Source organism: Haliotis rufescens, unplaced genomic scaffold (genome assembly GCF_023055435.1).
Source record: "Haliotis rufescens isolate VD_foot unplaced genomic scaffold, xgHalRufe1.0.p SCAF_4, whole genome shotgun sequence".
In the NCBI taxonomy this organism is placed as follows: domain Eukaryota; kingdom Metazoa; phylum Mollusca; class Gastropoda; order Lepetellida; family Haliotidae; genus Haliotis; species Haliotis rufescens.
The window spans coordinates 30,278,538-30,303,921 of record NW_025964112.1 but is presented as its reverse complement, the minus strand read 5'-3'; the positions used below and the strand labels follow the sequence as shown (position 1 = coordinate 30,303,921).

Below are 25,384 nucleotides of genomic sequence, written 5' to 3'. Positions count from 1 at the left end.
ATCAAGTCATTAAAATAGATCATATAAAAATAACCGAGGGAATATTGGAAGATAAAGGTTTGACTAGAAATTGGCAGTTCCAACAAATTCATTTAAGTCGTTTAAATACCTCTTTCTTCACATCATCTTGTCATACACTGAACATGGGAAACAGGCCGTTGTTAACACTCACTCTTTATCAGTATGTGACAAAATAAAGATCGAAATTCAAAGCAATCGTAGCTATCACTCATAATAAACAATAAAACATATGAAATGACAACACTGATTCAAATTAATATCCTTAAAAGCATGCATATATATGTATGTAACTGCCAGAACATTGTGTATGGTATCATTATTTCCGGTTGAAATGAAAAAGGACCAACGGGACGTAAGCTGAAATAACAGATCTATTTTCAAGCATCACAAATAAATCAGCACCATAGCTCCACTAAACATTTCAATAACCATTTCGAAAACAGGCGATTGTACAAACTACATAGTAAACCTCGAAGAGGAGTTGAGGCAAATTTTGTCACCTTCGCGGGTTGTGGTCTGGCCTTGAAGCTAGGCATGACATTCACTACGTACTTCTCCTTTGTCTTGATCAGGTCCAGGAAGTAGTCAAAGAGGAACTGAAACACAGGGAGACAATATGTCGTCATATAGATATTAGTCTCCTGATCAAAGTGCACTTACTATCAAGTGTAAGCCCGATAATCTCTTCACAAAAAAATTATCCAAACTGGCTAATTGGCATCTTTGTGTTTACTCGAATATATTCCAAATACACAACTCGTCAACTCGAAAACTGCTAAATCACACTGGCGCTTCCATGTTCCTTCAAACCAATTTATGTCTCTACCAAAATTCTACGGTATCAATAACTTTGTTAACTCTAATTCTCACATCTGTGTCTTTGATAACTCACATACTTCTCTTTCAGTAATCGTTTATAGCCATGTTAACCTAAATGCTGCAACCTCACATCTGTAACTGTTTAACCCGGAGATAGCTCTCTCAGTCCATGTTTGTGACAGATCTTACCTCTGTGTCTGTTGGTCCTCCATAGGCCTCAGGGTGAAACTGCGCTGTAAAAATCGGTTTGGTGTTGTGCATGACACCCTGTCAATTGAAAAATTATTTAGGTATATTGTTCATTTATTCAACATTAGTGTATATCATCTTACATGTTCGGCGTGGATACGGAACGTGGGCCAAAGGAACAATGTTTCCTTACATCTTTGATGTGATAGTTACATGATTATAATAACCTCGAATCTGTCAAGCTAATTTATTACCTTGATATATGCCACTCAAAAGAAGTTAAATAACACCCGATCTTTTTCGTATCACATCTGTCATGGTTGGTGGTATAGCAACACACAATCTACCAATAATGTTAAGTGTTCTTTAAGTAGCTTTGAGTAGCATTTGTTACGAAGAACATGTCAAACTCTTAATAGTGCTTTACCTCATTTGTGCCATCGTTTGCATTAACGAAGAGAACCCCCCAGTCCTCTGGGAGAGTCTCACTGTCTATCGCAAAGCCGTGGTTCTGGGATGTAATGAAAGCCTGCTTGGTAACGACGTTTACAACAGGCTGGTTGTGGCCCCTGCAAATAAACGTTGAGAGTTTCACGGTCTTGGGTCACGTTGTGTCCAACTATTTGTATTTTAGTAACAATGAAAATGATCATCATTTTTTTCGTTTGTAGCCTTGTTCTTCGCTACAAGAAGTTGCAATTGTTCGTTTAGATATATACGTTTGGCAAATACTAGTTATCTCCTACCTACATACAGTGTTTATATCTATTATGAGCAGAGCATTAGTGTTATAGATAAAGTCAGCACCTGTTGCCAAGTGGTAATTTGTAGGACTTTGCACCGGCAGCAAGTGCTGTAATTTGGTTGCCCATACAGATTCCGAATACCGGCTCAGGCCTGCTCTCCAGAACCTAGGAATATAGAGTCAGTCATTAGCACGACGTTCTTCATCAACTGCAAAACGTAACAAGTGTGAACAAACTTGTATGCATGTTCATTCTTCAAGCATACTTTCTACCAAATATTTCAGTATCTCAGGCTTGAATAATGGTGATATATATCCACATAAGGTATGAGAATATTTCAGTCATTGGTAACTGAGAAAACGTTTAAAAAGCAATACGCAAATACGGAAAAGGCCAATGAAACCTTTTCCTTGTGATATTGACGTTTGAAACACTCACTCACTCACTCACTCACTCACTAAATATTAAGGTAGCGGAATGGAATTAAAAACTAACGATAAAATCGTCACGTGTGCATGAAGGTCACACAAAATTCGTTTTATGAAATATCGCAAAAAATTAAAACAAATATATTGAGCCCGACAATATACCAAATTTAAATAAACGTGTTTTCCACCATGGTTGCCGTGGTGAGATTTGAACCTCTTGGACAAATATATGCCGCGTTTAGTTGGAACAAGCACGCATGTTTCATGTTTATTGAGCCGAGGAGAACACGTTAGCGACGGACGAATGCCATGGACAGCCATCAATGACACAAGCAAACAAGCAAAAAAATTCAAGCCAATGGATGGGGCAGGAAACGCCCACCTTTTCGCGAACAACTGGTTCATCTAGATTACTGCCGTTTTCAGAGAAGAGAGTCTCTGGGCTCCTTTTTATTATATCTTTGATAATTTAATAACTGTTTATTTGTTTTGTAACATATGATCATTTCAACAACCAGATCTTAGTCAAGGAAGAACATTTCATCGGCATTTTCAAAATGACTGACACGTACAAGACAAAGTTATCTGTATACTCCGATATCCGTGATTTCTTTGAATTCATGAAAGTCTTATTCTTCTATTGGGTTCCCGTGATTATACAGCTTCCGAACTAATGAACTCAAATATTCTAGTATGCAAACTGAGGCAATAGGGGTAGCCCAGTTGTCTAAGGCGCCGCGATTCGCTGTACAGTGTTGCGTCCCTTGGGCACGCCAAAAACCTATGATTGTGGGTTCGAATCCCGGTTCTCCCAGATTGTATTTCTAGGTTTGTCAGCACCATACCCATGCTCGCGGGTTTCACCGAAATGGTAAACGTCTAAGACCTGCATCACTTCGGGATTTCCTCCCACATTAAGCTGACACAACTGGAATAACGTCATATAACTGGAATACAGTTTAAAGCAGCGTTAAACCCAAATCACTCACTAGTATACAAACTGTAATTGAATTGTGTTACTTAAAAACATTTATTTTTATTTTGTGGGATGACTGACCTTTTGGACATGATGGATTGCTTCCAGAGACAAAGACGGATCACCGGGGCCATTAGAAATAAATAATCCATCATAGGCGTCGTTCGTAAAGTCATAATCCCAGGGCACCAGTCGGACCTCTGCTCCTCTCTGTCACCAACGCAAGCCAATGCTTAAAATGTTTATTAAATACATAATCTTCTCAACCAGTATGACTGACATAAGTGTATAAGGATAATTTTGTCAGGTGTCGACTAGAGAACCGATGACGCCCTTTCCGGGGACTAAACTGACATGTGTAACTTTTCGTGCCTCACCTTGACAAGATTCCGCAACATGTTGTGTTTCACGCCACAATCCAAGGCCAAGATGCGGATGGGATTTCCTTTGCCGTAAACACGTATCTCCTGTTGAAATACATGAAATGCTTAATTAATATTTATTTATATATCAGAAACCTCATATCATAATATCAATAATAAATCTTGCATTTTTAGATCTGTAACCTAGCTACAACATGCAAACGTATGATAGGATTCATAACACAACCAGTACATTATATCTGTGTGATTGGTGGGGGACACATTTGGTTTGAAAAAACATCTATCACAAATCACAGTTCTATAAATGAATTTGCTTTTCCCAAGTATGGATGAATAGCTGTTTTGAGGTACCATGGGCAAGGAGAAGCAAGCAAACATTACGTTCTGAACCGACTCCGTACCAATTTAAGTACTATTTACCTGCTCAGGCATGGAGGAAGTACTTTTAGTCACAATACAGGAAGGAAAGTTATAACATGGAACATTTCTGTAGAATGTCTTCTTGTCGGCAAATGTTTCTCGTGGCCATGAAAGACATGACAGCGGGCGAACACACCTTTGTGGAAACTTCAGCCATCAGATTGCGAAGATTAGGGTCATCAAATTCCACCTCCCTTCCATCAAACTCAATATTACCAAGAATAGTCCCCTGCATAAAAGAAAAAATACTAAATTCGAGTTCCATCATGTTCTACCATCATGTTCAAGATACACACTGCACCAATCCACCCAACTACGTCTATTGTTTCGGTTTATGGAAAAAGAAAACTTGCTGCTTTAGGCAATCGAACGTAGTTTCTTAAATAATTTCAAATTAATTTGCTATGAAAATGACGTGTATTTCCCTGGCGAGTACATCTCAGTATACCACATGAAACACTAAATATAAACGCAGCACTTACACATCTTAGTTGTACAAAATACTTTGGAAAGACACCATATTCACCTCATCTCTGATTATCTTTGTAATCATCCGCGTGTCGATACCATACAGGGCAGGGATGTGTTCTTCCTTCAGCCACTGGGACAAAGATTTCACAGCATTCCAGTGGCTATGTTGGTCGGTGTAGTCCTGAACAATCAGACCACTCACCTGGCATAAGAGAGTTATTTCAAACACCATGCAGTTATTTCATATCAAATTTCATAATGATAAATGTATGGAATACTGTAAGGGACATTCTCGCGATCTCGCATTCTCGCGATCTCGACCTTTGGAAACGAGGTAAATATGCCCAAAACACGAGAATGCGAGATCGCGAGAACGCGAGATTTGGCCAAAATCTCGCGTTCTCGCGATCTCGCATTCTCGTGTTTTTGGTACATAGCACTTTTTGTCAAAAGTCGACAACGCGAGAATGCGACATTTGGACATGATGCAAAATCTCATAATCTTGCAATCTCGACTTGTCAAATTAGGCCACAAAAACACGAAATCGCGAGAACGCGAGAATGCGACATTTCATTTTCTCGCGATCTCGCGTTCTCGTGTTCTCGCGTTTTAGACGCTGTCCGTGCGCATGCGTAATATCACAAGGTCAAGGCCCATGCGCACGTTAGTAGTCCTTTGGTCATGCTTCTTTCGTGCTCTTCATTTTCCAAGTAGCATTTAGCAAACTTATGACTTTAGCTTGAAAATGCTATGTAATTTACATACACAAAGTCTGAGTCATCTCCCGTTGTTACAGTTTCCTATGTTCTTTATGATAAAACCCTCAACATGCTCAATATAATTTAACAAAAGAAATTGTGTACATGAATGTCCAATGATAGTGAAAACATTAATGTGTCCGAAAGCTGGAAACAAAACTATTACCGTCAGTGAGTGAGTAATATTGCTTAAAGCCGCACCAGCAGTACTACAGTTACAGAAATAATCACAGGCCAGTGAGTTTCTCCATGAGGCAATGTTATACACGGCTAGCATATTCATGAAAGGCAAAATTCTCATAGACCAATTTGAAATACAAAATTAATTATCATATTTTCATCCGCTCCAACCTGACTACAAAACATCCCGCTTTACATTATTTTATAGTTAAAATGGATAAAATTATCATTAAACCGCCCGCATGTTATCATAAATGAGCGGGCCACTGTTAAAGAAATAAACGACGAGTGGGAGTACAATAAAACACTGCAGGGAGAATAAACCATGAGGGGCTAGTGTTTTATTGTACAATATACAACAACCACGAGTCGTTTAATGATTATATGATATATCAACATTATGTACAGCCTCTTTAAGGATGTTGATAAAATGTACAAGGTTTAAAAATATTTACCCCTATTTAAGGCGGGTATTTCCCGCATATGCTCACACAATCCTCAGGTCGATTACACGTACCTTTTCTCCCAAAACCGATTGTCATATTGTAACCGGGGATTGTGAAGAAAAATACAATTTCAAACATAGGCTACGGGTGTGAGTGTTTATTGCCAGAGTAGATAATGACATCCTTTAATGTACAAAACAATAACATTATAAAAACAATACTGCATAGGTTTCATACACATACATATTCACACAATCATTCAGTTCATATAAACATACGTCTATATTCTGTACATGAACATGAACTTAATAATCAATGATATACAAAATCATTATCTTAACCCTATAATAAACAAACAATTCATCAAGGGCGATAACTCGATCCCGACATCACTCATAAGATACGATATAAACCTGGTCCATGTTGTAAAATACACTTAACATTATAAATACAATTACCACTTTCTTGAAACTGCTGTATTTATTCAGTAACTCACCATATATTTGGCACGATACACTATTTACAATTCATATTTCGAGACACGACAAACATGTAAATTACCCGTACCCTGTGGGTGACACTGGGATGTTTATCGTCTTCATGCAGCCGCCATTACGATAGAAGTGCCACAACATCCATGGAGAGCAACCTGACGGTCACTTCCCTCTCACAATTAACGTCGTCACTCACTGCGTTATAATGTTACAAGATCACAATCGAATCATCAGAAATGAGGTCATGATTAATTGTGTAATACATCCCGCTTCGTTCTTCGATGTTCATAGCGATTGAACGCGTAGTCATCTATAGAGTAAGTGCGAGAGTTGGGTTTAACACTGCTTTTATCAGTATTCCAGTTATATCACAGCGTGTCAGCTTAATATGAGAGGAAAGCCCGAAGTGATGCAGGTCTCAGACGTTTACCTCTTCGATGAAGCCCACGAGAACGGGTATTGTGAAACAAGAAACATAATCAGGGCAGACCGGGATTCGAACCCACAATCATAGGTTTCGGGCGTGCCCAACTGACGCAACTCTGCACAGAGAATCGCGGCGCCTTAGACGACTGGGCCACCCAAATGAGTGTTTATATATTTGATGTCAGACCGCCGTCATATAGCTGGAATATTGCTGAGTGCGGTGTTAACAACAAACAAACAAAATCTTTCTGAAAAATACCATTAGGCATCCATGTTGGTTATTTGACTGTTAGTTGTCAGACAATATTTGTCAAATTCAGTCAGTTCACAGGCAAGAAAGGGAGCGTGTTCTTGACTTTATTATGTTACCAGTCTACATATATATTTCTGTATAATCAAAAGACTTGGAAAATGTGCATTCTGACATTGTCAAAAGTCACGTGATTTTGAGCAGCCATTTTGAAATAAACTGCATTAATTAGCATAGCAGAAATTCCTATGAACCTTGTGGTTTATTTCGTCGTTTTGATGTCAAAAGACACGAGCGTGAGATTTTATTCATCATCCAACATCATTCTTCCAACTTTTTGAGTTTGTAGACAGTAATAAGCAGTGTCTTAAAGATGTTGGATACAATGGTTCGTGCGCACATCAGTTCACGCCGTTGCACGCGAGTTTACCGTGACGAATTACCTTACAAAATAGTTACATACAACTGTATAGGCAATTAGCACAAAAACACGAGAACGCGAGATCGTGAGAATTGACCAATCTCGCAATCTCGCGTTCTCGCGTTCTCGTGTTTTTGAAAATAGTTACATACAACTGTATAGGCTATTAGCACAAAAACACGAGAACGCGAGATCGCGAGATCGCGACACTTGACCAATCTCGCGTTCTCGCGTTCTCGCGTTCTCGTGTTTTTGAAAATAGTTACATATAACTCTATAGGCAATTAGCACAAAAACACGAGAACGCGAGATCGCGAGATCGCGAGATCGCGAGATCGCGACACTTGACCAATGTCGCAATCTCGCGTTCTCGTGTTTTTGAAAATAGTTAGACACAACTGTATAGGCTATAAGCACAAAAACACGAGAACGCGAGATCGCGACACTTGTCCAATCTCGCATTCTCGCGTTCTCGCGTTCTCGTGTTTTTGAAAATAGTAACATATAACTGTATAGGCAATTAGCACAAAAACGCGAGAACGCGAGAACGCGAGAACGCGAGATTGCGACATTGGTCAAGTGTCGCGATCTCGCGTTCTCGCGTTCTCGTGTTTTTGTAAATAGTTACATATAACTGAATAGGCAATTAGCACAAAAACGCGAGATCGCGAGAATTGACCAATCTCGCAATCTCGCGTTCTCGTGTTTTTGAAAATAGTTACATACAACTGTATAGGCTATTAGCACAAAAACACGAGAACGCGAGATCGCGAGATCGCGACACTTGACCAATCTCGCGTTCTCGCGTTCTCGCGTTCTCGCGTTCTCCCGTTCTCGTGTTTTTGAAAATAGTTACATATAACTCTAAAGGCAATTAGCACAAAAACACGAGAACGCGAGATCGCGAGATCGCGACACTTGACCAATGTCGCAATCTCGCGTTCTCGTGTTTTTGAAAATAGTCACATACAACTGTATAGGCTATAAGCACAAAAACACGAGAACGCGAGATCGCGACACTTGTCCAATGTCGCATTCTCACGTTCTCGCGTTCTCGTGTTTTTGAAAATAGTTACATATAACTGTATAGGCATTTAGAACAAAAACACGAGAACGCGAGATCGCGACACTTGACCAATGTCGCAATCTCGCGTTCTCGCGTTCTCGTGTTTTTGTGCTAATTGCCTATACAGTTATATGTAACTATTTTCAAAAACACGAGAACGCGAGAACGCGAGATCGCGACACTTGACCAATGTCGCAATCTCGCGTTCTCGCGTTTTTGTGCTAATTGCCTATACAGTTATATGTAACTATTTTCAAAAACACGAGAACGCGAGAACTCGAGATTGCGACATTGGACAAGTGTCGCGATCTCGCGTTCTCGTGTTTTTGTGCTGATTTCCTATACAGTCATCGTGGGGCTCAGTCGTCTGAGTTGTCGCAATTCGTTGTGTAGAGTTGCGTCCCTTGGATGTGCCAGAAACCTACGATGGAAGGTTTCCTCTCATTTAAAGGGACACTGATCTACAGAAATGCCCCGAGACTGGGTGTTGCCTTAGTTATTGTCCCCCCCCTCCCCGCCCCCACCCAACCTCCCCCGTGAGTATCCGGATGATATGGCAGATATCAAGACTAGTTCGCGACCTGTGCTGCGCCATTCGTAAGCGCATGTATCGCTTTTATTGATAGTATTTCATTGTGGGTATATTGTTTAGCCAAAATGTATAAAGTTTCACGAAGGCAATTTTTGCAACGCCTAAATATTCAGTTATTTTACAAATTGACTGTAAATCGGTCAATTTCATCACCCAGTGACTAAAAATGATAGGATTAAAGGAAAACAAAATTCAAAGTACGTTTCTATAGTTTTGGCTTCTAATACTAGCGGGGCGGTCGGGTAGCCTAGTGGTTATTGCTGAAATAGTGCTAAAAGGGGGGTAAAAACAAACACACTCACTCACTCTAATACTAGGATAAATAGTCTATTTTTAAGCCCTTTTGAACCTCTTAAAAATTGTTAGTCAATCTGGACTTGGATTCAGTCAATTTCTATATTACTGAAATATTTAGACATTTTATAAATTGCCTGAGTGAATCACTTTTACACATTGAGTGTAATATACATGTATACACGCCTACAGGTACAAGAAGAACAAAACTGATTCTATCCAATGCAACAGCAAATGAATGAAAACAAAATGTAAATATCATAATTACGACCCACCGCTGTTTTATGTATACATTTGGGCAGCTTCCTTGTTCGAGGAATGTATCCGTGAATATTCACATACAGGAACAATATCCCATACGTCTGCAGCTGTACAAATAAACTTATTCGACGTCACATGGCTCTGTTACATCAAATGTTAAAATATATACATATAGCGTATCTGGATATTATAACCCGTGTTCGTTTCGCAACTGATCACTAAGTTTCTTTCAGATGTTTTTACAAAGGTGTCAAGTCTCATCGGTCAGCTAAGATAGCACGTGTGACAATTATGTTCATGATGTCCATGGTGCTTTAAAAATATCCATGGAGTTGATGAACAATCAATAAACGTATTAGCGGCTAATCCTTTGAACCAAGTATGTTGTTTTTACATCGGCACTTCACGCCATGATATGAGTGTATTCCGTCTGCTTTAGTAAACCTACACATGTAAACACTTACAAATCCACTGTGCAAGATAACAGTGATTAATCAATGAACGTATTTTCTGTGGAACTTTTGATGGCGAGGAATGATCCGTGTACAAAAAAGTAAATGAACTGATCACTCCTCTTGCTGGGCTGCCACGTGAATATTACATAACATACATTTCACCTCAATTCAAACCTGGATTCAGATGAAATAATTACCCCAGACACAAGACATGCCAAATGGGAACCGTTGTCAGGTAATCTGAGTAGTGCTACTACTAACTATACCTGTAATAGATTCATTAACTGAGCTTCTAGTGAATGGCAACAAAGACACAGGTGTAGGGTTATGCCCCAAAACGTGGATGACAACGTATTATCCGCGCAATCCAAAACCCGAAAATGCTTTCACAGCTGGGATACTATAAAAATAAACTGACGGCCAAAAGAAACGTTACCAACGATATTTCTAGGATAAAATATGACCAAAACAAATTGAAGCAGCGAAAACAATTATTGTATTGTAGAAATACATCATTCAGAACAGTAAAATGCGATTTACTAATTCAACAACAAAGTCCTTGACCTCCAACAGGGACATTTCTTGACAAGGGGTCATTCGTCCAGTATTCGATCAACAACATTGGTTACAACTTTAAGGTGACGACGGCCCAGACCGTTCAATACGGGATATGACCTCAATGAGCGGCAATGCATCTTCGAATGCGGCGTTGCAGGTTTCAGATTCCATTCCTCACGGAGGGCAACGATCAACGCTTGTCTCGTGATGGGAGGATGTTGACGTTTCCGAAGACGACGCCCCAGCTGGTCCCAGAGATGTTCTGTGGGTGACAGATCTGGTGATCGAGCTGTCCACGGCAGGACAGTCACGTTGTTGGCGTTGAGGAAGTCTCTAGTAATACGGGCTTTATGGGGTGTGGCGTTATCTTGTTGGAACACCGTCCGTTGTTGACGCTGGATGAAAGGAAGAACCACTGGCCGTAAGATATTGTCAGTGTAGCGTTGTGCTGTCAGATTGCCTTCGATGATGACAAGTTCCGTCTTCTCGTCCCCGCAAATGTCGTCCCAGACCATCACACTTCCGCCCCCTAAAGGTTCCACCTCCTGGACACAACAAGGAGCCGTACGTTCACCACGTCGTCGATACACTCGCGTCCGCCCATCAGGTTTGAAGAGTTGGAACCTGCTCTCGTCACTAAACAGCACTCGCCGCCATTCCCTTTGTTGCCATCGCTGAGTTGTCTGCACCACGTCAATCTGGCACGTCGATGTTGACGGGTCAAGGTCATGCCCTTGAAAGGGCGATAAGCCCGGAGACCATAATGTCGTAGTCGTCTGGTCACTGTTTGTCTGCTGACCGGATGTCCTAAGCAGTTGGCATCTGATAACGTCACAGTAAGAAATCTGTTTCTCAGATGAAGTACCCGTAAAAAGCGGTCATCCTGCGGGGTCGTGACCTTTGGTCTGCCACTCCGTGGTCTGTCTGCGGTTCTGCCAGTCTGTCGGAGACGTGCGACCAGTCTGGTAATGGTCATCTTGGAGCAGTTCATGTTAATCATCGCAACCATTGATAGGGAACAGATCCCTGCGTAATTCAACCCGGAAATTGCACGATAATTTGGGGAAGATTGTTTTAAAAAATTGCTGAAAAACACCAATATTTCCCAAAATCCGCCAAGCACGTGCAAAGAACGACAGAGAACATGAAGGCTGTATTCGTGAAATGTGTTCTTTACTGTTTTTGAACAGGTTGGCATCTTTGTTTCAAAGTGGCAAATCAGTTAATGTTGGTAACGTTTCTTTTGGCCCTCAGTTTATAACCATCTGGGGTATTTCCAAATAACGACATCCGATGAGCCTCCATCGTTCTTTTTGTCCGTTTGTTTAGGCTGAAGAAATTAATTAACATGCGCCCTTTGTCTGAGATTCAGAGATTACAGGTAACCAACCAATGTTCTTGAACACAGTAGTCCAGTCTCTTGTCACGCTCAGTTGCGTCAGTGAGCAAATCGGCAGATGGTGAGCCCCAGCTGGCAGTGTTAGACAGCCGAGAAGAAGATTAGTGCCCCTTTAAACCGACAAGCCGGGGTATAACTAAAATATACACACTGTTCAAAGCAGTGTTAAGCCAAACTCACTCACTTATTCAGAGTCATGCCGGTCCCCCAGGCTGGATATTGGGGGTACTTTTCCAGTATAAGCATGCCTGTCATTTGAATGTTAAGGCCGCAATAAAATTATTAGTTACAGTTTGATTGATTTTTTAAAAACATGGGAGACAGGAGGCATTTTAGTTTTAACCTTTTTATTTTGTTCTTATCGACCTACTTTAGGCTTATATGTACAATTGCTGTCGGCGGATGCGATTCGCATGCATCATGTGTGCTCAGTAGGGCTACGTGTACGGAGTATTTTATCAGGTAAAGAAAGTAGGAACACTCATATTAACGATACTTCTATTTCTAGGAATTTGAGGGCATTAGAATAATGTGAGGCAGGATGTTTTGTTGTCAGGCGGCAGCGGATGAAAATCAATTAATTTAAGTAGCGAATATGGTATCGTATAAAAAAACAAAAAAACAACATCGGACAATATCATTTTATCCGAATGCTACAAATTGGTCTGTGAGAATTTTATTTTAATGAATATTCTAGCCGTGTATAAAATTGCCTCATTGAGAAACTCACAGGCTTGTGATTATTTCTGTAACTGACAGTGTAGCCGCGAATAACTGCAATACTGCTGATGCGGCTTTAAGCAATATTACTTACTCACTCACTGACGGTAATAGTTTTGTTTCCAGCTTTCGGACACATTTATGTTTTCACCATCATTTGACATTCATAGACACAATTTCTTTTGTTAAATTATATTGAGCATGTTTAGGGTTTTATTATAAAGTACATAGGAAACGGTAACAACGGGAGATGACTCAGACTTTGTGTATGTAAATTACATAGCATTTTCAAGCTCAAGTCATAAGTTTGCTAAATGCTACTTGGAGAATGAAGAGCATGAAAGAAGCATGACCAAAGGACTACTAACGTGCGCATGCGCTTGGCCTCATGATATTACACATGCGCACGGACAGCGTCTAAAACGCGAGAACACGAGAACGCGAGATCGCGAGAAAATGAAATGTCGCATTCTCGCGTTCTCGCGATTTCGTGTTTTTGTGGCCTAATTTGACAAGTCGAGATTGCAAGATTGCGAGATTTTGCATCATGTCCAAATGTCGCATTCTCGCGTTGTCGACTTTTGACTAAAAGTGCTATGTACCAAAAACACGAGATCGCGAGAACGCGAGATTTTGGCCAAATCTCGCGTTCTCGCGATCTCGCATTCTCGTGTTTTGGGTATATTTACCTCGTTTCCAAAGGTCGAGATCGCGAGAATGCGAGATCGCGAGAATGTCCCTTACAGTATTCCATATAAATGTTCCAAATAGCACAGTTACGGATAACTTCGCAGAAGCTCACACGTCCCAGTCATGATCAGGAGGGTTTAGTATACCAAACACACCCTGTTTCGCGGAGTAGTATAGGGAAAGGGGGTTCCGCACTGACACCTAGACCGAGACAAGATACACACAATGCAACTATCGAGGTATTTTTCTTTGCAAATTATACGATGCGATCCAATGATCGTCATGAATCATGTTGCATATCAAAGAAACAATTTATTCTTAATCTCCAACCAGTTCTTTGGTTTTGGCACGGGATACTTGGCAAGCTTGTTGTCTCCCATGTTCTATTAACCTTTTTTTCTCATCTTCATTTAGGCCACTGGTCTTACAAGAATTTCATCGAATCTCCTGCTTCATTTCGTTGTATTTGGTGAGTTCTGACAACACTTAACTAAACTCCTCCTCGTATATCTTGCAATCACCCAGTGCTGTTGAGATATGATCCTCAAGGCTATTTAACTTTGCTTCAGCCAATACACGAATACTATTATGTTTTAATGCTTTATTTTGCAACTTACGAGAAATATATTTAATCGCTATTCCTGCCAGTCCAGAGACTCCGGCTGCTACTTCCATGCAAAGTACGATAGGTGTTGCGATTATATATATATAGTAAATAAGTTCCATGCTAGCTGCTACAAGAGCAGTGTCAAATCCGTCAAGAGCATTCACAGCACTTTGATAATCTTAATATAATCCAATTCTAGAATCACGCTCCTTCGCTACTTGATGTTTTATTTCACTTATTTGATGTAATCGAAATCCATCAACAGTATCTATCTTTTCAGATGCTTCACCGGGCGCTGGATATAAACCAATACTATATATTATTATATTATGTAAGAGTCAACAATTCCTTGAGAGTATACATCAGCCTTATTAGGTGTATATTATAGGACATAAATATCTTAGTAAGCGAAATGCTACCACTATTAACTTGTACATCCACAAGGGTTGCAACGGAACTTGAATCATAATACTACAACAGACAGACAGACAGACAGTTTATTAAGTATGCAAGGCCATATGGCCCATAGTACAGTTCAGATTTAACAGATACATAAAAATCAACGTGATCTTGACCATAGTATAATATATTCACCTGAGTCTAAATACATGTTTCAAATACATTGCTAAAGATTTAATAACTTCTTCATTGGTCGAATTCAACAAATTGATCATCAATTGATTGATTGTCTTTGTGTGTAATATCTAAATTAGGTAGAAACTTTAATATCAACGTTTTATATTTTTCACATATAATAAGAACATGAAACTCGTCTTCAATCTCCTGGTTGGTACAGTTAGAACATATATAATTTTCAAAATCACTATCCTTGGTTCTACGATATTTATTGACAAGGAAGTTATGGAGAGATATTCTAAATTTACAAAGAGCTCTCAATTGAGTTTTATCTTGTAATATGCTTAAATATTTTTCTGGTTGTAACAATGATTTAATACCAGCATAATGCTTAAGAAAGTGTGAAGAGGAAACTTGTTGGTGCCAGTTTTGCTGAAATATGTCTAATAATCTTTATTTAAATTTGAGCAAAAATGGTTTTTCATTACCAGTGTCTTGTGAGATCCATACAAAAGAAAATTCAGTATTAAATAATATGCTTCTTACACCAGACACCAAAATCGTTTCCCCTTCATCATCTAATTGTTTTAGCATTTTGTTACATTGAAATGGGTACATGTGAGCTTCCATTTTTAATAATTTTATCCAATATTTAACAACACGCAGCTGGCTATGTACGTATATACTACAGCGACCAGTTTCACCAAGTACTGCCTTATTTGAAGCATATTTACCAATGCATAAAAACTGCTTAAAATACAAAGTGTGAACTTTCTCAATGGATTCAAAATATTTAATGCCCCATATTTCCGAGCCGTACAACAAAATAGGTAGAATTTTACCATCAAATATCGAATTTGCTGTTGAAATGAGATAAATTTATGTTCTTGAATAATTTATAAATAGGAAACATTGCCTTAGATGCCTGTAGCGCTAATGTCTTACAAGCCTTGGACCAATTTAATCTTGAGGACATTAATAGTCCTAAATACTTATAATAACTTGCAACTTTTAAATGTTTATCACCATATATCCAATTTTCATGCTTCGATACAATTCCACCATTTCTAAAAACAATAACATTGGTTTCGTCAAGGTTTACTTCCAAACCCCACTTAATACAAAAGGACTGCAATACATTAAGCTGTTTCTGCAAGCCTACCACATAGTAGGCCACCAGAGCAACATCATCCGCGAACATCAATAGCATAAGATCTATAATATCTTGTGTCACAAACACACCATGATGACATTCTTTGTAAATTTCAGAAACAAGTTCGTTTAAAAAAGATAATAAGACTGGACTCAAGATGCATCCTTGACGAACACCACTGGAAGTAGTAAAACAAGGAGTTGTACCCGAGTCAGTTTTAATACACTCTTTGACTGAGGAATACATATTCTTAAGAACTATTGACAGTTTTCCACGACATCCTTCAGTGATCAATAGGTACAGCAGTTTTTTTCTATCAACGTAATCAAAAGCTTTGCGGAAATCAACAAAGGCGCAATAAAAACGACCTCTAGGCTTACATAAATATTTTGAGCAAAGTGACGGTAGAACAAAGATTTTGTCAACTGTAGAATACCAAGATCGAAACCCTGCTTGAGCTTCAGATATCATATCATTTATTTCAAGCCAAATTCTAAGTCGTTTTTCAATAATAAATGCAAATAGTTTTCCCATGACATTTAAAAGAGATATACCTCTTTAATTGTTTGGTTGACTGACATTTCCTGATTTTTATAAAGACATTATCATTCCAACATTCCATGCATCGGGGAATATACCTGTATCAAGGATTTTATTGAATAAAAGCAACAAATATGGTATTAAAAAATCTCCTGATATTTTGACTCCATCAACGCCTGACGCCTGACCATTTTTAAGACTTCCCTCACTTCTTGTTCTGTGATCTCACCAGATAACAATTCTTCCGTGAATGGAAGATCATTACATTCATCACGCATATGAGTATCTAACAAATCAGATATTAATAGATCAAATTCTGTTTTGGCCGTCATGAAAAAAATCGGAAATTGTGGGAAAAGAAGGAAGGTTTTCCAAACAAACGGAGGTGCATATGCTGTCTAAGTGTATGGTGATCCCACAAAGCAGGTATGGGGATAGATATTAGCATTTTGAGAGTTAGAATAGGACGTATTTGTCCACGAGGTCGACGAGTCGGCGCTAGATACCCCGGTTTAAAGCTACCAGGGGGTACCCGGCTGGGACTTAGATTGTTGCTTTTATCTATTACCCTTGTACTTGTCGCCGGAGATGTCGAGTCGAATCGAACCCCGGTCCCCCGATACAACAACCTGAAGGTGTTCAGACCAGACTTTCTTTTCGCAACGTCTCTGGTCAAGTAATTACCCCATCGAATTCTGACAGTGCATCCATTACCCTCAATGATCTCGCTATTACACTGACAACAAGACAGTAACAAATTGCTCAGCTCAATCAGAAAATAGACGATTTCATACAGGTCTATGATGAAAGGTTATGCGATTTGGAAAAAGAAAATGACTTTCTCTAGAAGAAATTGTTTGATTTGGAGACCAAGACGGGTAATATTGAGGCCCAATCACGTCGAAATAATTTGATTTTTCACGGCATACCCGACAAGAAAGGTGAGACTTGGGTAGAGAGTGAGAAGGCAGTTAGAGATTTTATGGCCTCAACACTCCACATTGAAAGAGCTCATAGATTACACTCAAAGTCAACAAACAGGCCCATAATAGTGAGATTTTCTTTTTATAACGCTAAATCTGAGGTTTTTGATGTGGCAAGGAAAGAGTTAAAAATGAATAAGGAATTTAGAGTAGCTGATGATTTTACGCAGAGAGTTCGAAATATGCGATCAAAATTGTTTCCCTTCATGAAGCAGGCCAGAGACGATGGTAAAACTGCCTATCTGAGCTATGATAAGCTGGTGATCGAGGAATCTGTGTTTGTGTTGGATGAGGAAGAGGAGGGCCTCTGTAAAGTGGGACAAAGACGTCACTGGGTGTCACGCAGACAGCCTATCGCAGAAACAGCTTCAGCAGGGAGTGCTTATACCCAGGCTGACAAAGACTAGGGGTGCGGCCATGGCTACAGTCATAATCAGAGTAGCACTGGTAAACATCACCATGATGGGAAAAACGCTTGCTTTATATTCCTAGGTCATTGTTTTGTTGTTACTTCTGACAAGTGTACACACATTACTACAAATGTTATCGGTACGTCAGGTACTGTTAATAATGTGATAGTTACAGTAGCAACAGATTGAGTACTTGACAGTACTGCCAAGTCTTAGAACGCAGAGTATCAATCTGACCCCAGTGTATCAGCCAGGAATGGTCAAGCCGATGATGTACATGTGGACATCACAACTGGAATCTGTACTTGGAATATTCACGGCTTGAGATCAAAAGCTGAATGTTCTGATTTTATTTCATTTTATAAAACGTTTGATATAATTTGTCTCTTGGAAACTATGACTGATGATGCTATATCTTTGTTAAACAACAATTTCAGTAATTACAACATTTTCGAAAGTAAAGCTAAGCGATCTGTAAACCGTGGTCGGTTCTCAGGTGGCATTTCCGTTTGTATTAAACATCATTTGTCACACTATTTTGAACGAGTTTACTCCCTTTGGGACGACGCTCTGGTTTTCAGAATTAAGGATGAATTATCTCCCTTCTCAACATTCCTGGTGTTTGTTTACATCCACCCCGAGGGTTCTCCAGTATATGCTAATGAGGAGGACAGTGGGGTAGACAAGCTAGTTAATACATATTATCCATGATTATGGTGACCTGTGTAAATTTATCCTATGTGGAGATTTTAATGCAAGGACTGGTCAGGAATTAGATTATTTGATAGATGATGAAATAGATTATCTACCTATCGATAACGAATACACTTCAGATGAATTTTACCAACAACGATGTGTCAGTGATTTTCATATAAGTAACTATGGTAGAGCCTTAATTGACCTGTGTAAGTTACTAGGGGTTCACATCTTTAATGGTAGGACAAAATCAGACAGTCCAGGTAATCTTACTTTCATTTCTCACACAGGAAGTAGTACTGTAGATTATTACATTGTTTCATCGAGTTTATTTGAATCTATTACAGATATGTCAGTGGTCGAACGAGCCGACTCAGATCACTTGCCCTGTTGTCTGTCACTTCAAAGATTTTACTCCTTGTTCTTTTCAACAAAACGATAGTGTCAACGCTGCATCTGCCTCATTAACCCCTGTACCAAAATATAGACTTCCTCCTGATCCAGTTGTTTCCTACCACCTCCATCTCGGTAATACGTTCAGTGGAGAAATGTTTAATGAGTTTGCAGTTATTTTGAATAAGAACCTTAACGCAGCAGTTACTAAGCTCACTGACATTGTGATATGTTGTGCTACAAGTGCTGGCGCTGTTTGTTCTTGCTCCAGTAAATGTCGTGTATCTCAGCAAGCCTGGTTTGATAGCGAGTGTCAGAATATGAAATCTAGAGAGTATGTATATCTCAACAACTTCAGAAATCATAAGTGTGATTTGAACCTGCACAGATATATAAGATATATATTAAAAAAGATGTGTGAACGTAAGAGGAAACTGTATGACATAAAAGTGAGTGAAGAAATTAAGTTAGCAGCGCATTATGGAAATTGTAAAACGTTTACGAAAATACTTAAAAAGTCGTTATGTAAAAAATCACCAGACAGTTATATAACTCCTAATGTATGTCTTTCATATTTTCAGAATTTATTAAATCCGATGTGCATTACGGCCAATAATACTACAACATTGACGTTCATGTTTCTTAAGCCATTTAATTGAAAGACCTGGTAATATCTCCAGAGCATCTTCTGGCACATCCCCCAACAAGAATTCCATAAGAATTGTATAACAATCAGATATAGCATTCAAGTTATTTAATATATCATTGAATTCAAGAACCAAAGTTAAGTTAACATCTTTAAATGCTTGACAACTCAATAGTATACAGGTGAGGTGAGATGAAACATCGTGTCCAAGATTATTGCACTTATATTGAGACGTGCATATACGTGTCTGTGGCTGCTTGTACTAGTCTGGACTGATGCTGATTTATAGTGCTAGCTCACAGAGATACCATGCCGCAGTTTAACATGAATACCCCACTCAGACACAGTATAGTGACTCTGAGCCGACCAGTCCTTGTTTAAGCCCCTTACTGCCGAGCGCCAGACCGGGTAACAACAAGTATCATATTTTAATGTCTTTTGGTACGACACGGCTAGGGATCGAACCCCGGGCATTTCACTCTCCGGATGGACGCTCTACCACTACAACACGGAGGCGGTCCAATAACATACAGCCTGGGTCATCTGGCAGGGGAGCGACTAACACACTCTTTCGTTTTGAGGGAATATAAACCCCGAGTATGATCCCACTATTCATTATCTTAGTTAAATGATGTGCCTTACCCATTGTCACATATGGTGGGGCAATGACAGTATTCAGAAGCCATTCGATTTTTGTTTCGAGCATAACCCATTCATTGTTATCATTGCAAGCAAGATTGTAAAAGTGTTGTTATGATGTCCTCTACAGACGACATCAATTAAATCCCTAAATTTGGTGCTGGGGCATTAGATGCTGTGAATATAACTTCTTTCCGCTTGTACACATTATCTTGTCAGTGTAAAGCATATAACTTGCCCTCAATACCGGGTTTATCAAATCCTTCTGTGTCTTCTAGATCGGAAAGCACAAATGTAATACATTGTCTAATGTTATGCACTCCAGGACCTGAAGAATCAACCATTATTTATAATATGGAGTGGCACACTCAAATATCTTATATGTACAAGTTGATGTTTTACATCTAATACAGAATTATTAAGCTCTGTAATAACGCCCCACCTTAACTTCTTATACTGCAATGATGAGAAAGATTCTGTTCTACCACTATAGTATTTTTCATCTTTGACTGGAATAGCTCTTAGCAGAGTTAAAGGACTTTCATGTTGAATATTATCCGTTGTACTAATCTGTTCAAGATGGACGCACAACTCTTGATAGGGAACTATATCAGGTAACTTAACTCCATGCACTGTTGTGTTCGGTGCCACTTCTCTTCTTATAAATCCAAGTGTATTTGCTAAGTACCTGTCAAATTTTATAGAATGTGTTCCACTGCTTAAAATCAGCACCCTATTCGACTCATTTAGTGTGAGACTAGCTCCCAAAGGCTTTAAAATTTCATCATTGAGTGAGCATACACTGTAATATCCATCAGATATGGTGCGACGGTCTTTATCTAGGAATAACTTATCATTACCTCTCGCAGTACTTATATTGGTCCACGGTGGGTAATATGTTATATTGCAGAGAGCAACTTCAAGTTGCCCCACCGAGTTGTCAACAGCATGAGTGAGTGAGTGAGTTGGGTTCAACGACGCTTTTAACAGTGTTACAGTTCTATCACAGCGTGTCAGCATAATGTGGGAGGAAAGCCCGAAGTGATGCAGGTCTCAGACATTTCTCATTTCAGTGAAACCCACGAGCACGGGTATGGTGCTGACAAACCTAGAAACATAATTAGGGCAAACGGGGATTCGAACCCGCAATCATAAGTTTCTGGCGTGCCCAAGGCACACAACTGTGCACAGCGAATCATGGCGCCTCAGAAGACTGGGCCACCCGTGCCCCCGTCAATAGCATGAAGCAGTTGAATAGACTGGCCATTTGTTATTCCCGGGAGTGTAACATACATATTAAATATACAAAGATTCTATGTTATAACTTCAGTATGGGAGGTTTTAAAACTGAGAGTAGTATTGAAGCAACTGACCTTACACACCCAACGATTTAGTCCATGTCTCCGGTGCTCAGTATAAAACTAAAATTCCCTGATATCTTTAGAAATTACAGGTTTACAGCCATGAACGTTAATGTACATGATTAGTTCTCCAATCCCATGCAGTTCTGGCAAAACCAGCTAAATTTTTCTATATGGTGTGCCACAACAGGCTGTGGAGTATCTTTCAGTGACCATCGCAACAAACAAAGTAAGTCTGTTTTCTTCTTTCATGTGTTCAGATTAGACGCATCCATCCGGAAATAAGTGCACCATTACCGCAGGATCAAGCATGGAATGCATCAAATAATCTGTACAATCGGCGGGCATATGAACGTATTTGTGGAGAAATGACTGGCGTCTGCATGGAGTTAACCATGGTCGAGGTATTCCATGCAGTGGTGCACACTCTCTTAAAGAAGTCGGTGATGATTTACTGAAAAGAGGTTGACTTCTTCCGAACTTTGCTCTCTCGAGTAATGAGTGGAGAGACGATCGTATGAACTTGAAGGGTGGTGTTGCTTTCCCCGTCCAAAAGGTTGAGCAATCACATCATTGGTGCGGGGACAGCTTTCGATGCGCAAAAGCAGTTTGCTGCAAACGTAGAGGATGCTATTTCGTCACCCGTTGACCTACCTTCGGCTATCAGGCGATACCAAGATGTAATACAGTATGCTGAATCTAAAGTAGACCATGTTTTCGGAATAGGTCCAAGAAACATGCAACTTAAGCTTGGTCAAGTGGTAGGTTATAATAATATAATTGTGGTTACTACCGATAAACAAACACAAGGTATTAATTCAGATCTTAACACTGTATTAATAACGCAACCAAACACAGGTGAAACAGGAACAGTCAAGCCACAGTCATCTACGTAATTAAACCAAAAAACATAAGTGCAACAGCCCGGCAATTGCTACTATCACTGCCCACAAGTTTTGACGAAGCCAAGTGGCGGTCTTGGCTAAAATATTTAAGATCCAGGATACAATACTCCCTATTATACCAGGAAGGGCAGACGCGGCTTTCCCAGCGAGCTTTGCTAGTGCTTCTCCTAATGCCTTTAAATGCTTTTTTATCCACTCTTTTCCTCCATCCTTATCACTAGGGGGTGTGCCACTCCTGTACCAGCAAACACAAGAGCCAAAGTTGATATAATAAATCCCAATGCGGTTAAAATACTGGTAATGGTTATCCCCTGTTCTTTGAACAATGTTTTAATTCTTTTGGCCAGTGTAGTATCATCATTGAGGACTTAATGAATATGCTCTAATTCGGCGGATTTGTGAACGAAGTGCTTCTCTATTAGTGGAAGCTGATTCCAAGCAGGCTGGTCTTTCATCTTCTGATGGATAAGACAAAATATACTGAACAACAAAAGTTCCTGTGACATTGAATAAAATTTAATGCAAAGTAATGTTTTTTTACCAAATCTGAAACAATTTCGGTTTGCAACAGATAAAAGACTCATGTAAGTGTTCAAATGGTTTAATTTACCATACTGACTTCATAAAAAAAAAAAAAACATGAACATGCCCAAATGTCAATTTACAAATCAATAGCGTGTATGTCCACCTCTGGTTGCGATGCAAGCAACACATCTTCGTCTCATGGAATGGACTAGGTCTCGCACAAAGTCCTCTGGGATATCTGTCCATATCTGCTAGAGCATGTTTCGAAGTTCCTGGAGTGTCTGTGGAACACGTGGTTGACGTCGAAGGCGCCGATCCATCTCATCCCTGATGTGCTCGATTGGTGAGAGATCAGGGGACCGAGCCGGCCAGGGGATGACATTCACGTTGATTTGTTGAAGAGAATCCTGAACAAGTTGAGCAATATGAGGCCGGGCGTTGTCATGTTGAAAGGTAATGCCTGGGCCTGACTACGCAAAAACGGTAGAACAACAGGGCCGATGATCTCGTCGCGGTAGCGCTGTCCATTGAGATTTCCCTCTACCACTATCAAACGGGTCCTCTGTCTTGCTGTAATCCTACCCCATACCATAAAGCTGCTGTCCCCAAACCGATCTTCTTCCATGACACAATGATTGACGTAACGTTCACCTCGACGTCGGTACACTCGAATCCGTCCATCTCTGTGGCTGAGTTGAAAACGAGACTCGTCAGTGAATAGAACTTGTCCCCACTGCATTGCCGTCCAGCGTAGACGCTGTTTGAACCACTGTAGACGTGCTTGACAGTGGTTTCCTGTCAACATGGGACGTCTGGTGGGCCTTCTGGCGACAATCCCTGCATATCTAAGGCGACGACGTACGGTTTGTGAAGATATTGATCGAAGGCCAGGGATGCTTCATGCAGTCACTGTTGCTGGCTGGAATCGATTTCATAGGTGTGTTGTTCGAATCCAGTTGTCTTGTCGATCATTGGTTACGCGTGGCCTGCCACTCCGAGGATAGTCTCTGACTGCATTCGTCTATTGCCAACGTTGCCATAAACACCAAATGGTGTTTCTGTTGACGTTAACTTGTCTTGCAACATCACTTTGACTCGATCCTGCTTCAAGCATACCAATTGTTCGCAGACGCTCATTTTCCGACAGGCGTTTCGTAATGTTGAATAATTGCGTAATTTTGGTTGTTGTCAGCACGATGCTAAACAATGCATATGGAATCCCGTTAACGCACATGTTTTTATACCCATTCTTGGGTAGTGAAATGCATGGGGCTTGCATAAAAGTCAACTTTTGCATGGAATGCATGCTTTTCTGTAGCGTTTTTGTGACTTGATTCCATACATGTACTACATTATTGAAAACCAAACTTTACTTGTTTGAAAAATACACTACAATATTGGTGTCACAGGAACTTTTGTTGTTGAGTATATATAGTCAACTATAAAATTCTCCAGTTATATCATTAGGCATGAAACTAAAGAAAATAAACTTAAGTTTGATCAAAGACCTTGGATGGAGCCCTATATAAGAGTGAACATAGGTTTAAGAAAGATGGCTACGAGCGATTTTGAAAAGAACCTATGTAAGCTCATGAATAACTCAGTATTTGGTAAAACTATGGAGAATCTAAGGAAGCGTGTTGATGTAAAATTGGTCAGATCTAATGAGGAAGAAAGACTTAGGAAACTTATAGCTAGTCCAGCTTTTAACAAAAGAAAGATATTTGATAATGACTTAGCGGCATTACATATGTGGAAGATTAATATAAAATTTAACAAAGTCTACTTTGGTATGAGTATTCATGACTTGTCAAAACACTCAATGTATGACTTATATTTCAATGAACTTAAGAAGCAATACAGTGATAGATGTCAAGTGTTATATATCGATACAGATTCTTGATTAATGGAAATACAAACCGAGGATGTATTTAAAGATATGGCAGAAAAAATAGATATGTACCACACGAGCGATTATCCAAAAGATAATCCATTACACAGCACATTAAATAAAAAAAGGTTTCGGTAAAAGGAAGGATGAATATGCTGGAACTCCTATTGCGGAGTATGTTGGATTAAGACCTAAGATTCTATAAAGAAGTCTCATATTGAGGAGATAAGAAAAGCTAAAGGTGTTAAGAAGTATGTGGTAAAAAGCATATCAAACACGAACATAATAAAGAATTATTATTTAGTGGTAGACCATTCAATCACGAGATGAATACTTTAAGAAGTGACAATCACAAGATATATTGATTAAGAATGAACAAGACATCCTTATCCCCCTTAGATACAAAGAGATGGATTGATAAGGATGGTGTAACTACCTATGCTTATGGTTACTTTGGGCGGTAATACTGTATCGCGGGGGACTATGAACAACTCTTCTCGTACAAATACTCTGCCCGGTCCATCTGTAAGGTAATATAGAAATGGCTCACCTTCTTTCATAACCAATCGACTAATGTTTTATTTCTTAAGATACC

General features: G+C 39.6%; 1 protein-coding gene across 6 annotated transcripts in view; it reads right to left on the bottom strand.

The window, feature by feature from the left end:
• LOC124119867 (carbamoyl-phosphate synthase [ammonia], mitochondrial-like) overlaps window positions 1–25,384 on the bottom strand; it is a 95,622-nt gene that overhangs the window by 52,252 nt on the left and 17,986 nt on the right. For all 6 annotated transcript variants that reach the window (XR_006858717.2, XR_006858718.2, XM_046482530.2 and 3 more), the window contains 8 exons: window positions 4,509–4,655; window positions 4,119–4,211; window positions 3,557–3,646; window positions 3,261–3,389; window positions 1,837–1,940; window positions 1,457–1,598; window positions 1,030–1,107; window positions 522–617 (listed from right to left, as the gene is read on the bottom strand). Coding sequence is in view for 4 of the 6 variants with exons in the window: in XM_046482530.2 (XP_046338486.2) it covers window positions 522–617; window positions 1,030–1,107; window positions 1,457–1,598; window positions 1,837–1,940; window positions 3,261–3,389; window positions 3,557–3,646; window positions 4,119–4,211; window positions 4,509–4,655 (879 nt within the window). In the remaining 2 variants the exon portion in view is untranslated. The remainder of the gene's footprint in view (window positions 1–521; window positions 618–1,029; window positions 1,108–1,456; window positions 1,599–1,836; window positions 1,941–3,260; window positions 3,390–3,556; window positions 3,647–4,118; window positions 4,212–4,508; window positions 4,656–25,384) is intronic.